We start from the raw sequence: 14,883 nt of genomic DNA on the forward strand, positions 1-14,883 counted from the left end.
ATGGCTTAGTGGGTTGGGTGCTGTCCCACAAAGCAAAAGGTCACTGGTTCAATTCTGGTCAGGGCTCATGCCTGTGTTGCAGGCCAGGTCCCCGGTTGGGGGCATGCAAAAGGCAATCGATCACTGTTTCTCTCCCTGTCTTTCTCTACCCCTTCCCCTCTCTCTAAAAATAAATCAATGAAATCTTAAAAAAAAATACCAAACAGTGCAATACCAGTACGTACCCCTAAAATGGCTATAATGAAAAATACTGACAATACTGTTAACAAGGTTATCAAGAACTTGAAATGCTCAATACATTTCTTGTAGTAATGTAAAACAGTACATTTTGGAAAAAATTTGGCAGGTTTTTTTTTTTATTCTTACCTGAGGACATGCTTAGAGAGGGAGAGAGGGAGAGAAACATCGATTGGCTGCCTCACCCACGTGCCCTAACCAGGGACCACACCCCTAACCAAGGCCACAGGGCTGGGAAGTTTCTTAAAAAGTTATATACAAGCTTATAAGATCCATATTTAAATAAGATACGTACTCTTGTGGGGAGGGGTTGAAAAAATGGGTGAAAAAGGTGAAAGGGTTTAAGAAGAACAAATTGTCAGTTATAACAAGTTATAGGGCTGTGAAATACAGCATACGGATTATAGTCAATAATATTGTAATAACTATGTACGGTGTCAGACGGGTACTAGGCTCAACCAGGGTGATCACTTTGTGAGGCATATAAATGTCTAATCACTATGTTGTATACATGAAACTAATATATTTTATGTCAACTGTAATTGAAAAACAAATTTAAAAAATAAAGATACCCTCCCTGGCCAGTGTGGCTAGGTTGGTTGGAGAGTCATCCTGTACACCAAAAGGTTGCAGATTTGATTCCCATCAGGGTATATACTTAAGTTGTGGATTCGATTAAAAAAGAAAACAAAGATACTCACTCTTCGCTATCTGCCCAAGGGTAATGAAAACATATGTTCACACAAATAGTTATACACAAATATTCACAGCGGCATTTTTGTTTGAAAAGTACAATTACTATATTGCATAAATTTGTAATCACACATATTCTTGAATAAATAACAAAGTATACAATTATAATGCAACTGTCCATAGAGAGTTGGTATGTCTCCTTCATAGAAATAGTAACACATTTTCTACCCTGCCAGCCTCCTCATCCCAAAGCCCCTTTTTAATTTATAGTTTATAGTATCTGATTCTTGCTTTATTGTTTATATCATCAACTCCTGAGTTTATCTTCTTGTCCAGTAACTTGTAAACATTCTTTATTTTACTTTTGCCCCCCACCTGACCAGCACTAGGTAGGTAATCTGCCTGACGGACCTCTGCCATCCCCTAACGGAAAGTAACCTTGCCATAATCAACCTGCTTTTCGGCCTAGTATTTCTTGTTCCTGCTCCCTAATGCCTATGAAAGTTTCCATTTTGTACAACTCCTTGCAGTTCTTTTCTTTTCACTACTGAATTCTACCAAATATTTATTTATACTTTTTATTCCCCTTTACCTTTCCCACCCATACCTCAACCACCCCCCTTCCCTCTGGCAACCATCAATTTGTTCTGTTTTTACGTGTCTGTTTTGCTTTGTTTGTTCATTTGTTTTGCTTTCTAGATCTCACATATGAGATCAGAATGGTATTTGTCTTTATCTGATTTATCTCACTTGGCATAGTAGCCTCTAGGTCCATCCATGTTGTCACAATGGCAAAATTTCATTCTTTTCAATATTCCATTATATGTTTGTGTGTATATATGTGTATACATATATATTTATAGGTATATATATATATTTCTCACATCCTTTTTATGCATTCATCTATAGATGAACACCTAGATTGCTTTCACATCTTGGCTGTAAATAATGCTGCAATAAACACAGGAGTGCATATATCTTTTCAAATTAGTGTTTTCATTTTCTTCAGATGTATTACCAGAAATGGAATTGCTAGGTCATATGGTAGTTCTATTTTTAAGTTTTTGAGGAATCTCCATACTATTTTCCATAGTGACTATACCAGTTTACAATCCCACCAACAGTGCATGAGGGTTCCCTTTTCTCCACATCATTGCTAACACTCACTATTTGTTGAATTCTTAGTAATAGCCATTCTGCCCTGATTAGTGTGGCTCAGTGGATTGAGCGCTGGCCTGAGAACCAAAGGGTCACCAGTTTGATTCCTAGTCAGGGCACATGCCTGGGTTGTGGGCCAGATCCCCAGTACGGGGTGTGTGAGATGTTTCTCTCCCTCTCTTTTTCCTTCCCTTCCCTTCTCTCTAAAAATAAGTAAATAGAATCTTAAAAAATAATAATAGCCAGTCTGAAGGTGTGAAGTGGTATTTCATTGTGTTTTTCATTTTCACTTCCCCCAAATTACCATATCCATATAACAGAATATCATTCAGCAATAAAAAGGGATGAACCACTGATACATAGTACAATATGACTGAACCTCAACAAACATTATGCAAAGTGAAAAGAGTCAGATGGAGAAGCTGCAGAGAGCGAGCTGACAGTGGTTGCCTTCGGCTGGGCAGGCATTGACTGCAAACAGGCAGGGGGGACCTTTTTGGAAGAAAAGGTTCTGAAACTGGGTGGTGGCAATGGTTACACAACTCTATAAATTTATTAAAAATCATTGAACTGTATGCTTACAATGGATTTATTTTTATGGTATTAAAATCATAATGGTAAAAATCATATGGTATTAAAATCATTATGGTGTTTTATGGTAAAAAATTACTTTAGTTTTTTTCCATAAAATAAAAGACACATTTTTCATTTTTACCAATAACTTTATTAATTTGGATATTTTGAGTATGTCAGCTATCTCCTACATGGCATAACATTGATTGATCTCAATTAATATCTCAATTTGATTGCTGTCAACTACAACTGATCTACAGGACTGTGGAGTATTGTCCAGCAAGAAATATCTAGCATGAAACTTCACAAACCATTTTTTTTTTTAATTATTTATTTATTTTTAGAGAGAGGGGAAAGGAGGAAGAGAGGGAGAGAAACATCGATTGCGAGAGATACACTAATCTGTTGCCTATCGAATATCCCCAGCTGGGGTCCCCAACCTGCAACCCAGGCATGTGCCCAGACTGGGAATTGAACCAGCAACCTGTCAGTTCACAGGCTGGACCTCAATCCAATGACCCACACCAGCTAGGGCATAAATCACTTTTGACACGTTCAATCACCTTCTCCATACAGTGCACAAATCTTTTTTTGCATTTCAGTTGTGTTTTTACCTTTCTTGAAATAATAAAGCATAATATGCCAAAAATGTTGCATATTTTCTTCCATCTTCAATATTAAAATGGCTACACAAAAATTCACCAATTTTGATAACATTTTTGTATGCACACTGATATGACAGCTATCACAATACAATCTAACAAAATTGTTTTGAATGAAGTTAAAGACAGCTAAGCACTACTACAGCCATCTTACGGAAAAAAACAAACTAACTTTTTGGCCAACCCAATAAATTATATCTCAATAAAGTTGTTTAAAAAAAATGTCAAGGCCATGAAGGACAAAGAAAAACTGAGGAACTGCTCCAGATTAAAGGAGATTAAAGAGATATGACAACTAGCCGCAGTACTTAATACTGGACTGGATCCTAACCAGTGAGGGAAAAAATAGCTATAGCGAGCTTTATTAGGATCATTTGATGAAATCTGAGTAAGGACCATGGATAAGAATAATACTGATGAATCCATGTTAAGTTTCCTGGTTTTTATTATTATGCCCTGATTTTACAAGAGACTGTCCTTTCTTAGGAAACACACAATGAAGGTTTTAAGAGATAAAGGAGGCACAATTTCCAGTTCATTCTTAAATGTTTCAGAAAAATATAACATGTAAATATGTACATATGGAGAGAGAATGATAGAGCAAATGGGCAAAATGTAAATAACTAATGAATCTAGGTAATGTTTCATACTAGTTTTGCAATTTTCCCATCATGTTTGAAATTATATCAAAATAAGGTTATAAAAAATAATAAAAATAACAGTACAGGCGGGAAGAAGTGGGTGGAGGTGTAGATATGACAAGCAGCACTAGCAAGCAATTAATTAAGCAATGTGGATCTTAAAGTCACTAAAGTCTAACCCCTGGAGGGTGGGGGAAAAACCCCAACTGCCCAGATGAGTTAAACCAGATGATATTCTAAAATGGCGCAGTTTACCGCCACTTCTCTTAGGGTCATTACAGCTTTCCTTCGTTTCTAACACAGGTATGACTTCCAGACTAGGGACTAAAGTAGGCCTTCCAGGCCTAAACTGTTCTAGCCAAGCCGCCCAAAAAACTAATTCTCCCCAGAGGGTTATTCCGGGAGTTCAAGTTTAAAGATTAAAAAGTAGGTTTAAGATCTACAAAGTGGCTTCTCAACTAACACAAGTGCTCCCACAACTAGCAGAATATCTTACACAAAATAAACACACATTTTTCTGACTGATCACAAAGGGCGGTAGCCAAGGATAAAAACTGTCATAAGCCTGCAGGCCAGGGGATGACACGAACAGCTGCCCTGATTATAAACAATGTCTGCCTGTCTCCTTCCTTTCTTCTCCCTCTTTCCTCCCCTCCCTGGAAATGCTGATCTGTCCCTTTTCTCAAGTTTCCATCTGGCAGTATCTCTCCCCCTCTCCCCAATCTCCCTTACTACATCTCTCACAGTTTCCTTCCTACTACAACAATCGCATTTATTCCTTTGTTTCTTTTCATTTCTTTCCCTTTAATTTAGTCGTGTAAACAGAAAGATACCTGAAATAATGTTCACCAAATATTTCTGAATGGTAGGATTTGAGGTGAGTTTTGTATTATAGCTTGAACTTTGTATAATGACCTTATTGTGTTTTAACCAAAAAATAAAAAGCACTGCACTTTTTTAATTCCTAATTCTAGCAAATCAGTTCATTTGAGCCTTTTATATTCTCTCACCCTTGCTTTTGAAAAAATATATATATTTAAGTTATATATATATTTAAGTTATATATATATTTAAGTTAAATATATATATTTAACTTTCCCTTATGAGTGATTCTGAATTTTGTTTTCCCCTATGAGTGGCCCTCTAAGGGAAAACTAACAAACCTCCCTACATACTCTCTCTTGCTTTTCATCCACCCTTCATGCCACTGCTGGTGACGCACGAAGAAGCCACAGAACAGACACAATGGTGCAGAGAAGAATGAAATATAGGAAAGCTCTGATCAGAACACAGCTTAGAGAACTGAGCCCTGTGTTTTTTTATTTTCTATTCTCTATTGACAGGTTTCTCACCAGAAAGATGTCTGCATAACCAGCCAAAGACTCCACTCCCTCTTGGATCCGCGCTCCCCCAGAGTCATTCAATCCAATCACTGGAGCCCCCACCGTCATGGCCTGGTCCATGATCTGAGACAGCAGAGAAATCTTTTGTGAGACAACTGACCCTGTTATCAACAACAGCATTTATAAAGCACCACAGTGTTTTCTGGACAATGTTCCGAGAGCACTTTTCAAAACCAGAGTAACACTGGCTTTATGCCCCAATGAGGACTGGGTATATTCATAGAAGATAGAGAACCAGATATTTAAAGGGCTAAAGACCCCCAAACATCGAAGAGCCAAAGCACTTCCCCTTGGAAGGGGATAAGACTGCTCATGGCAACCATGTCCAGAGCGACTGGCCCAGGCTGTAGCCATGTGCCCCATAATGACATTTCAGTCAGTGATGGACCACATACACAACAGTGGTGCCCTGAGATTATAATGAAGCTGAAAACTTCCTATTGCCTAGCGATGTCATCGTTTTCTTAATTTGATAGCACAATGAATTACGTGTTTGTGGTGATGCTGGTGTAAAAAAACCCACTAAGCTGCCAGTCCTATCCAAGTATAGCAGGTATGGTACATAATACCTGATAATGAATGACTATGTCACTGACTTACGTATTTACTATACTACACTTATTATTTTAAAGTGCACTCTTATTTTTTTGAGTTTGCTGTAAAACAGTATGTTGTGTTACACCAGCAGCAGCCTCATAATACATCTTGTGTTTACTGCATCTCTTGATTATACCATTTTCTCTTGTGCTTGATTTAATCTCATGTTGTTTTGTACAGTAACGTGCTATGCAGACTTGTAGCCTGGGGGCAATAGGCTATACCACATAGCACAAGTGGCAAACACAAGGCCCGAAGGCCAAATCGCCCCCTCCACCTTGTTTTATCCAGCCCTGCTGCACCTTGTTTCTACCTGGAGGCAGCTCTGAGCTCTCGCTTAACTGTTAAGGTATAGTTATATTTATACAGTCCTAAAATTACATTCGGCCCTTTGAAGGCAACCATGAGGCTGATGTGGCCCCCGGTGAAAATGAGTTTGACACCCCTGCCATATAGCCTAAGGGTATAGTAGGCTATACCATCTAGATTTGTGTACACTCTGATGTTTGCCCAACAATAAAATTGCCAAACAATGCACTTCTCAGAACATATCCCTACTGTTAAGTGGCATGTGACTGTAATTTTTTTTGGCCGCCAGTTTTGTTCCTAGTTACTCTTTTAAAAGAACAGATAGTAGGCAGAATGGCAAAGAAGTATTTTCATGCAAGTAAATGTGGACCCATCTGTTAACCTGAAGCCAGGCCCAGCCTGCTTTTATTTCTGAGATGGATTTTCCTCATGGGTCAATAGTTAACAGCCTAATGAGCAATAGTCCTAATGGCCACTGACAGTTTACAAAGCACTTTCGCTTCCATTATCTCATTTAATAATCATAACAGAAGCAGCAATAGAGAAAAATTAGAAGGTTTAAAAGTTAAGTGATTGGCTCAAGGTCTCAGGCGTAATAAATGACAGGACCATGTTGAAAATCCAGGTGTTCCATTACGCAAGAAAGCCCTGCCTTGCCACTAATTAGTCAACTCTACTTTTAACTCCAAAATTCTCCATATATGACCTCCGCTTTTATTCGTCTCCAGAGCATCCCATCTCTAGCAGTGTTATTAAAATACCATCACAATTTCCTTTCACTGCTCTTTATCTTTTAGCACCTAGGCTCCCCACCGAGACCATGGGTTCTTTACCTGGGGTCCTCAGAACCCTGAAGCATCTGTGAAGAGATTTTAGCAAGTCCATGAACTTGGATGGGAAAAAATTTACATCTTTATCTTTATTAACCCGATCTTTAGTATTTCTTTCAATTACGAACACAGGCAAAAAAAAAAAAAAAAAAAAAAAAAACCCACATAAGTATTAGAAATACCTGTGACTTGCTTGTCATTAATAGTAGCCACAGATACTTCTGTGTCACATTGAAGTTGTTGCAAATATCATGAAATACAATTTTCATGCATGTCTATTTGAAATTGTAGCACTTTAGATCCACTGCCAAGTCTTGTATTTAATGCATTAATAAAGAAGCACATATATTATAAATGTAATTTTTTTAAATATGTTTAATCCTTGTAGTCCTGCCTATTTTATTTTAAGCATGTTAAAAGAAAAAAAAAAAAATGAGAGTTCAGGCTTCACCAGCCTGCTAGAGATCCATAGTACAAAAAATGTTAAAAACTCCTGTTCTGGACTGAAGACACCACTTCTCACGTACTTCTGCCCCACCTGCACATACTCAGCTCGGTGTCTTTCACCCCAAACCAACATGCACTATGTGACTGAGGAAAGTACTGGGTGCATTGTTACTATTAAATACTTACTTTGCAGATCTTTTGGGCATGTGCTCCTGATAGACTGCCTCCAAAAACCGTAAAATCCTAAAAAGAAAACAAATCAAGAAATAAAATATGACTAGCCAGAGATGAAGAGCCAGTAGGAGGAGGAAACAGAAAAGTCATAGGCAGTCCTGGCCAGGTAGCTCAATTAATTAGAACCGAGGTTGTGGGTTCCATCCCAGGTCAAGGCACATACAAGAATCAACCAATGAATGCATAAATAAGTGAATGACAAATTGACATTTCTCTCTACCTCTCTCTCTCTCTTTCTCTCTCTCTTCCTCTCTCTGTAAAATCAATCAATAATTTTTTAATTCATTAAGATTTTAAAGTATTTTCAGAAGTTAAAAAAATATTGAGTCTGATTTTATAAATTATTCCACAAAATGGTGAATATCTTAAAGGAAGTTTATGTATTGTCAAGAGCAAAAGACCTAGTCTGCCCTACAAAAATAATTTGTAGCTCAGAAAGAAAGGAAAATTTTTCATGCAAACCACAAAAATCAGATTGTATGGATGTCAAATAGTCAGTCATTACTATTACTAGGAAACATTTGCTGTTTTGACAAAGGAGGTGAAAAGTGTATCAAAGCCCTCACTGCTTCTTCTTGCTTATGGATTTTCATTACATTCTGATATGAAGGGCTTGTTGTAGAAATGATCTCCTTCCTAAACCACCCACCACCCCTACCCCCACCAAAGAAAGTGGGGAATTAAAAATATTCAGCACATGAGGGCAAAACAAGGGAGAGGAAACAACATAAGAGAAACTGAACAAATTTGAGGAGAAATGAAAGTACAAGAATATCTGACTTGAAGCAAATAGAAACCTATACACCTGCAGAGTGAGTAAACACAGGGAAGTACAATCCAGGAACCCTGGAAAGTGAAGGGGGCAGGGGAGAAAAACAAATTAATAGAAAGTCTGTGTTAGGTGCAGTGAGATCCCACAGGCCTCTCCTTTACTTTGAGAGGAGAAAGGTTTATTCTCTAAAGAAATTTAACCAGAGGGGCTCTGGACTCAATCACCAGCAGCAAACGAAGGCAAAAATGAAGCTGAAAACAAGTGAAATTAGGAGCCTATACACTAAATGATGAACCCACAATGGCCCCTTCTTTCTCCTTACTCCCCTCCCCACAAAACACACTTACAGCCAATTACCAGGCAAAAGACTGAGGCTGTTTTTCTAGGAAAACAGAAGCTCCCCAGGAAAGAGGCCTACTGATATTAACATTTTGGGGATCACTACTAAAAAGCTGGCTCATCACTCTCCTTCAGAGCCTATTTCAAATGCCCCGTTTTCCCTAAAAACTTTCTCAATCCTAGATGTGAGCTTCCGTTATCCTGAGCCCACAGCACCTACCCAGACCCTCTCTCACCCTATCTGTAATCACTTCTGTTCTGGCCCACTCTCTCTACAAAATGATTAGCTTGTTCAGGGCAGGAACTCTGTCTCAGTCATCACCACCCACTCCCCAACTCCTTACTTCATGGGCATGAGAGGTACTCAAAAGTAATAATCTGATAAATGTTTGTATCTACTTAATAGTTAGGAGAACACTGCATCCACACTGCACAACTTTCTTTATTCTAACTATCATTAATAGTTCTTTCTGGCACTGGCTGGTGTGGCTCCGTTGATTGGTCCCCTGTCAGGGCACCTACCTAGGTTGCAGGTTCAGTTCCCGGTTGGGGAACATATAGGAGGCAGCCAGTTGATGTTTCTTTCTCTCTCTCTCTCTCTAAAAATCAATAAACATTTTTTAAAATAGTTCCTTCTATACAAGTTTTTGCCTAGTTCTTATAAATTATACATATACACAAAGACATGATTCCTTCTAGTTAAGCATTTGGTAGACCCATTTAAAACAGTTTTAAAACATTTCAAAGGTAACTCAATTAACAAATGAGTATTGTCTAAATACAATACATTTAAAATGAGTCACACATAATTATTTTACTATCAAATACAGAAAACATTTTAGTTTCCTAAACAAGTTCTGTAACTTTAGGTCTAGTACTTATAATTATACATATACTTCTACCTCTCAAAAAGAGAGGAAAAAAATCAACACAAAATAGCAACTATATGTTTTTTGTGTTAGTTTTCTATTGCTGCTGTAACAAATTATCATAAATTCGGGGGCTTGAGACAATATAAATCGATTACCCTATAGTTCTGTAGTTTAAAAGTACTACATGGGTCTCAGTGGGTTAAAATCAAGGCTAGCAGGGAGGGCTATGCTCCTTTCTGGAGGCTCCAGGGAATAATCTGTTTTCTTGCCTTTTCCAGCTTTTAGACATCTGCATTCCATCGCTCATGACCCTCCCCACCCCACCCCACCCCCGACTTCCTCCACCTTCTAAGCTAGTAACAGCAGGTCAAGTCATTCTCACATCTCCTCTGCCTCTCTGGCACTTTTAGGGACCCTTGTGATCACACTGGGTCCACCTGGATAACCCAGGCTACTCTAATTTATTAATTTTAATCCTCACCAAGGATATTTTTTTTAATTGATTTTAGAGAGAGAGGAAGCGGGGAGGAGAAAGAGAAACATCTATCAGCTGCCTCCCACACATACCCCACCCCCCGCCCCTGGGAAACCTGAAACCTAGGTATGTGCCCTGACCAGGAATTGGACCTTTCGATGCACAGGATGATGTCCCCACCAACTGAGCCACCTGGTCAGCGCCATGCTCCTCTATTTTAAGGTCAGCTGATTAGCAACATTAATTCCATGGGCAAACTTAATTCCCCTTTGCCATGTAAGGTAACATATTCACAGGTTTCAGGGATTAAGACTTGGACATCTTTGGGGGCCATTATTCTGCCAACTACATTCTTCTATGATCTTAGTGTGAAGAAACTGTACCTGTTTTGAGTCAGCCTGATAAAACATGCTTGAACACTTTCATGAAAGCCCACAATCAGGGCCCGTGGTTCTGAGTTAAGTACCCTCTGCCCAGGCTACATCAGGGTCTCTCAAGTCCACACACCCTGCCCAGGACACAGCTGCCCTCCAGACACACAACCAACCTGCCAAGACTTACATGCTTAGATTCTGTCTCCCTCAGAAAAAACACATAGTATGATACTGTGGACATATGCAACTGAAAAATAGAAAGTAAATCCCTCATCTGCCCCAAACTACATGCAAGTTTTCACTCCCCCAAACTATTTTCTTCTCACATATTTTGCTCCTGGCTCTGCCCTCAAGGAAAGGCCCACCTCCTGGAGTTATGAAATACCTGACTGAAGACATAAACCAATCTTCCGTTGATTCGGCCCCGTCCAGTGACCACACTGTCTCCGGGAAACTACCAGAAAAATAAAATAATAAAAAATAAATAAAGGTGAAAATACACAAAATGTTTCTTTTAATAAACTTAGTAATGAAAGATGCCCCCCAAAAAACCACCCCAAATTCTTTAAAATTCAATATGAACTAGGAGCACAAAGAAATCTCATTTCCTCCCTCAGGTCTGCAACAGCAAGCACGGGGATACTGCTTTAGCAGAAATGAAGAGTCTCAGGCCTTACCCTCCTTCCTAAAAGCAGGATAATTAAGAGACCCTCTAGGGTTGTTACTACCAAATGCTCACAGGCACTAGAAGGACATATTAAAAAACATGGCAACTTCTACAAAGCCCCACACCCCACCCACAAACTTTAAAAAGGCAAACCCACCATTTTGCTTGGAATCTGGGCAATCACTATGTGGCCCATAATGGCCCAAATGGAGCCAGCAGGTTTGGTGCCAAGTTTACAAATCTTTGGTCACAAACTGTACATGCAGAACTGAAAAAAACTGACCAAAGTGAGTCCAAAGAACTCTGCACACTCATGGAGAACACCCAATTGAAGGAAGAAGTATCAGTGACTCTGACCTAAAAAAATCCAACGCATAAACTTAAAGTGTATCAGAGAGGCAAAAGTGGTCAGCCTTTAGGGGTTCTCTGGTGACTAGACAGAGCAGAACTCTGCTAAAACACTTTCTCAGCCTTTCCTTCCAAGTTTGTCATTTTATACCTGCGAGAACTCTGAACCCACAACCAGAGCCCTGGGAACAGAGCCAGAGTCACACTGCACAAGGTATGAGCAGTCCACTCACATTCCTTCATCTGCAAACAAAGGTAAGTGGAGGCCACAGTACTGCCTCTTCAGAGGCACTCTTGCATTCCAGGGCCCGAAAACATGAAAAATTTTCAGTGTATCCTGGTTCTCAGAAGGATTCATTAGTCTAGTGCATGGGCCCCCATTTTGACCGGTGGCCACATCAGCCTCGCAATTGCCTTCAAAGGGCTGAATGTAATTTTAGGACTGTATAAACATAACTACTCCTTAACAGTTAAGTGAGAGCTCAGAGCTGCCTCCAGGTAGAAACAAGGTGCCGGGCAGGATAAAACAAGGTGGAGGGCCGGATTTGGCCTGCGGGCCTTGTGTTTGTCACCTGTGGTCTAGTGGGTAGGCCAGCAGGGCGACAGCAGGAAAAGTACAACTTGGAAGCTCACAACACCATTGGGAACAGATACCTTATTCTTATCAGCAGCCATTCCAAAATCTGCACATCTGTGTTCCACAAACATGTCACTCTCAACAAAACTGTCAGGGTCCAGCAAGAGACTGATCCGCTCTCTGGCCGTTAGCTTTCCCTAAAATGCAACAAAAATCATTCAGTGATGTCATCACAGACAAAGTCAGTAAGCAAGGAGGGCTCATAGGAGGGCCAGGAGAACTGGTTTTGCCCCTTCACCCCATGTGAAAGCCTCTATTCCACCAACCTGCCCTAGAGACATCAGGAGACTTCACCTAGTTAGAAAATCAGGGTAGACCGGGTACTTCAGGAGCCACCAACTGTGAAAGGCAAATAAGTAAGTAGCTTAAGGTGGAAAAGGTGGCAAGGAGAAGTGGGGGTAAGGAGAGCCTGACCCTGGAACAAACTAACTAGTTCCACAAACATTTACTGTAGACCTAAAGAGCAATAGTAAAAAGAATGGAGAAACAGGAGGCAAAAAAACTAAAGCAGGCTTAGTGAAGAGTCTGAGGCTATACCTCCAGACCCACAGGCTTCTTCTAGGGAACTCCACAGAAACTCCCATCACTAGGGTCCAGTCCCAAGAACACTTCCAGGGCTACTTTCTGGTTCTTCTCCTGCCACAATTATAGGCTTCTCCCTACTAACCTACTTTAAGGGCCCTGTTTAGGGACTCTACTCTTGACGACAATGCAATGATACACAGACAACCCCAGAGCAGGGAGTGGCTGAGAAGAAAAGGAGTGGGACAGAGAGTGCTAAAGAACTCACTTGAGCCCTGACCAAGTGGCTCATTTGGTTGGAGTGTCATCCCATACACCAAAAGGCTTCAGGTTCAATTCCCAGTCAGGGCGCATACCTACATTGCAGGTTTTATTCCCAGTCGGGGTGCATATAGGAGGCAAATGATCAACGTTTCTCTCCCTCCCTATCTCTCTCTCTCCTCCTCCTCCTCCCTCCCTCCCTCTCTCTAAAATCAATAAGCATATCCTCAGGTAAGGATTAAAAAAAAAAAACTCACTTGAGAGAAATTAAAAAATGCCTCTTAGAGAGGGTAAGGGTGGAGCCCTCAACCTATCAAGAGCCTCTACTGCCGAGGCTCCCAAGCCTTTAGATCAAGTCAATATTCAGGTCCACCATCCCCCTCTCCTCCGAAAACACCTCAGATTGGCTGTATTTTTTTCCCTTAAGAATGCAGCCAAAGCCAGTGAGGTCATGTTAAAACAGGCAATCCTACACACTGCTGCGTAAAGTAGAAGTTTTCGGGAAAGTAATTTGGCAATACATAGATGACTGTTAAAATATTCACCTTTTGACCCAGTAATTCCACTTCTGGGAATCTATCCTAAGGAAGTAGTCCAAAAATTGTTTAAAAGGGGGTGAAATGAGGGTTTCTATCGAGTAGGCCTCCTGACCTAAGTCTGGAAGCTGCATCTCAACCCAGTAGGACCTGCCTACTGGGAAGGATGGGTAATGTTCCAGGGAGAAATTGAGCAAGGGCACCAACAGAAAGAGTCCAGGGGAGCACTGACTGGGCCTTTCCAGAGGATGATCTAAAATTTCCTCACCCCAGACACAGCCACGCAGGAGAGGAAAGGAAAGCACTCCTGGCACCACACACTATCAACCTAATTTACATCTCATTCCCCAAAGTCAAAAAGAAACTGTCACCTGTAGACCTTTGTCAAGTGGGAATTTTACAACATCTAAATCAACACTCCATTTAGACTTAAAGGGCTGGTTCAAATCTCTTCCTTAAAAGGCTGAAGATCCCAGCCTTTCACCCTAGTCACCTACTGCACACTTGTGAGCTGTGCCTCAGTGCCCTTTACCTGTAAGAATTTCACTTCTGCACTGCATCCAGCAAATCGGTCCAGACTCACACGTGTCAGGGACGCCAGGAACCCATTTGGGCCTCTGTTTCCTCTGCTACTAAATGGCTCACCAAACATATTTCCGTCACCGCCTGGGCGGTGCATGGCAGTGCTTCAGATGCTCACTCCAGCTAAACATATAAACTAACTTGAATACTCCCAGAAAAACCACCTGCTTTAGACACACACCTTTCCTATCCAGCAGGTCAATGCACGCCGACACTCTGAGACCCTAAAGGGGTTTAGCTGGTGTTCTGGGGGCAGAGTTCCACAAGTACCCTGCATGCACCACACCCTACCCCACCCCAAGTTACCCTGAGAGTTTGCCTATGTTACTTCCCCTGCCATATGCCTTGAATTTACTGCTTCCATAATGGAGCAAGAACCATTCTTTCATCGGACATGAGAAGAATAAGAATTTTTAAAAATTAAGTGCCTATCACTGATTGCTTCACTCACTCTATTCTAATAATGAGATTGTGAAGGGAGAATTATTATATCTTCTGTTTAGAATAAATTGACTCCTAAAGATTAGTAACTTGTCCAAAAGTTTATAGCTGTTAAGTGGTAAGCCAGCTGGAGCCCAGCCAGGTCCGCCTAAAATTCCCAACGTAAAGCAGAAAGTGATAAAGCACAACAATGCTTATCTTCCTATTACCGGCCTCTTGGGGGTTAGCAACAAGTTCTCAAGGTGAACATTCTCGCCCCCGCCCCTCCCCAGC

General features: G+C 40.5%; 2 protein-coding genes across 5 annotated transcripts in view; both read right to left on the minus strand.

The window, feature by feature from the left end:
* The window catches only part of NCK1 (NCK adaptor protein 1), a 553,292-nt gene that overhangs the window by 517,238 nt on the left and 21,171 nt on the right, over positions 1–14,883 (minus strand). The window lies entirely within an intron of this gene.
* PCCB (propionyl-CoA carboxylase subunit beta) overlaps positions 1–14,883 on the minus strand; it is a 66,801-nt gene that overhangs the window by 51,589 nt on the left and 329 nt on the right. For both annotated transcript variants that reach the window (XM_024565866.4, XM_053929349.2), the window contains exons 2-5: positions 12,286–12,405; positions 11,002–11,070; positions 7,737–7,793; positions 5,317–5,430 (exon numbers count right to left, since the gene is read on the minus strand). In XM_024565866.4, coding sequence (XP_024421634.1) covers positions 5,317–5,430; positions 7,737–7,793; positions 11,002–11,070; positions 12,286–12,405 — 360 coding nt within the window. The remainder of the gene's footprint in view (positions 1–5,316; positions 5,431–7,736; positions 7,794–11,001; positions 11,071–12,285; positions 12,406–14,883) is intronic.

The sequence above is a fragment of the Desmodus rotundus genome, chromosome 8 (genome assembly GCF_022682495.2).
Source record: "Desmodus rotundus isolate HL8 chromosome 8, HLdesRot8A.1, whole genome shotgun sequence".
Taxonomy (NCBI): domain Eukaryota; kingdom Metazoa; phylum Chordata; class Mammalia; order Chiroptera; family Phyllostomidae; genus Desmodus; species Desmodus rotundus.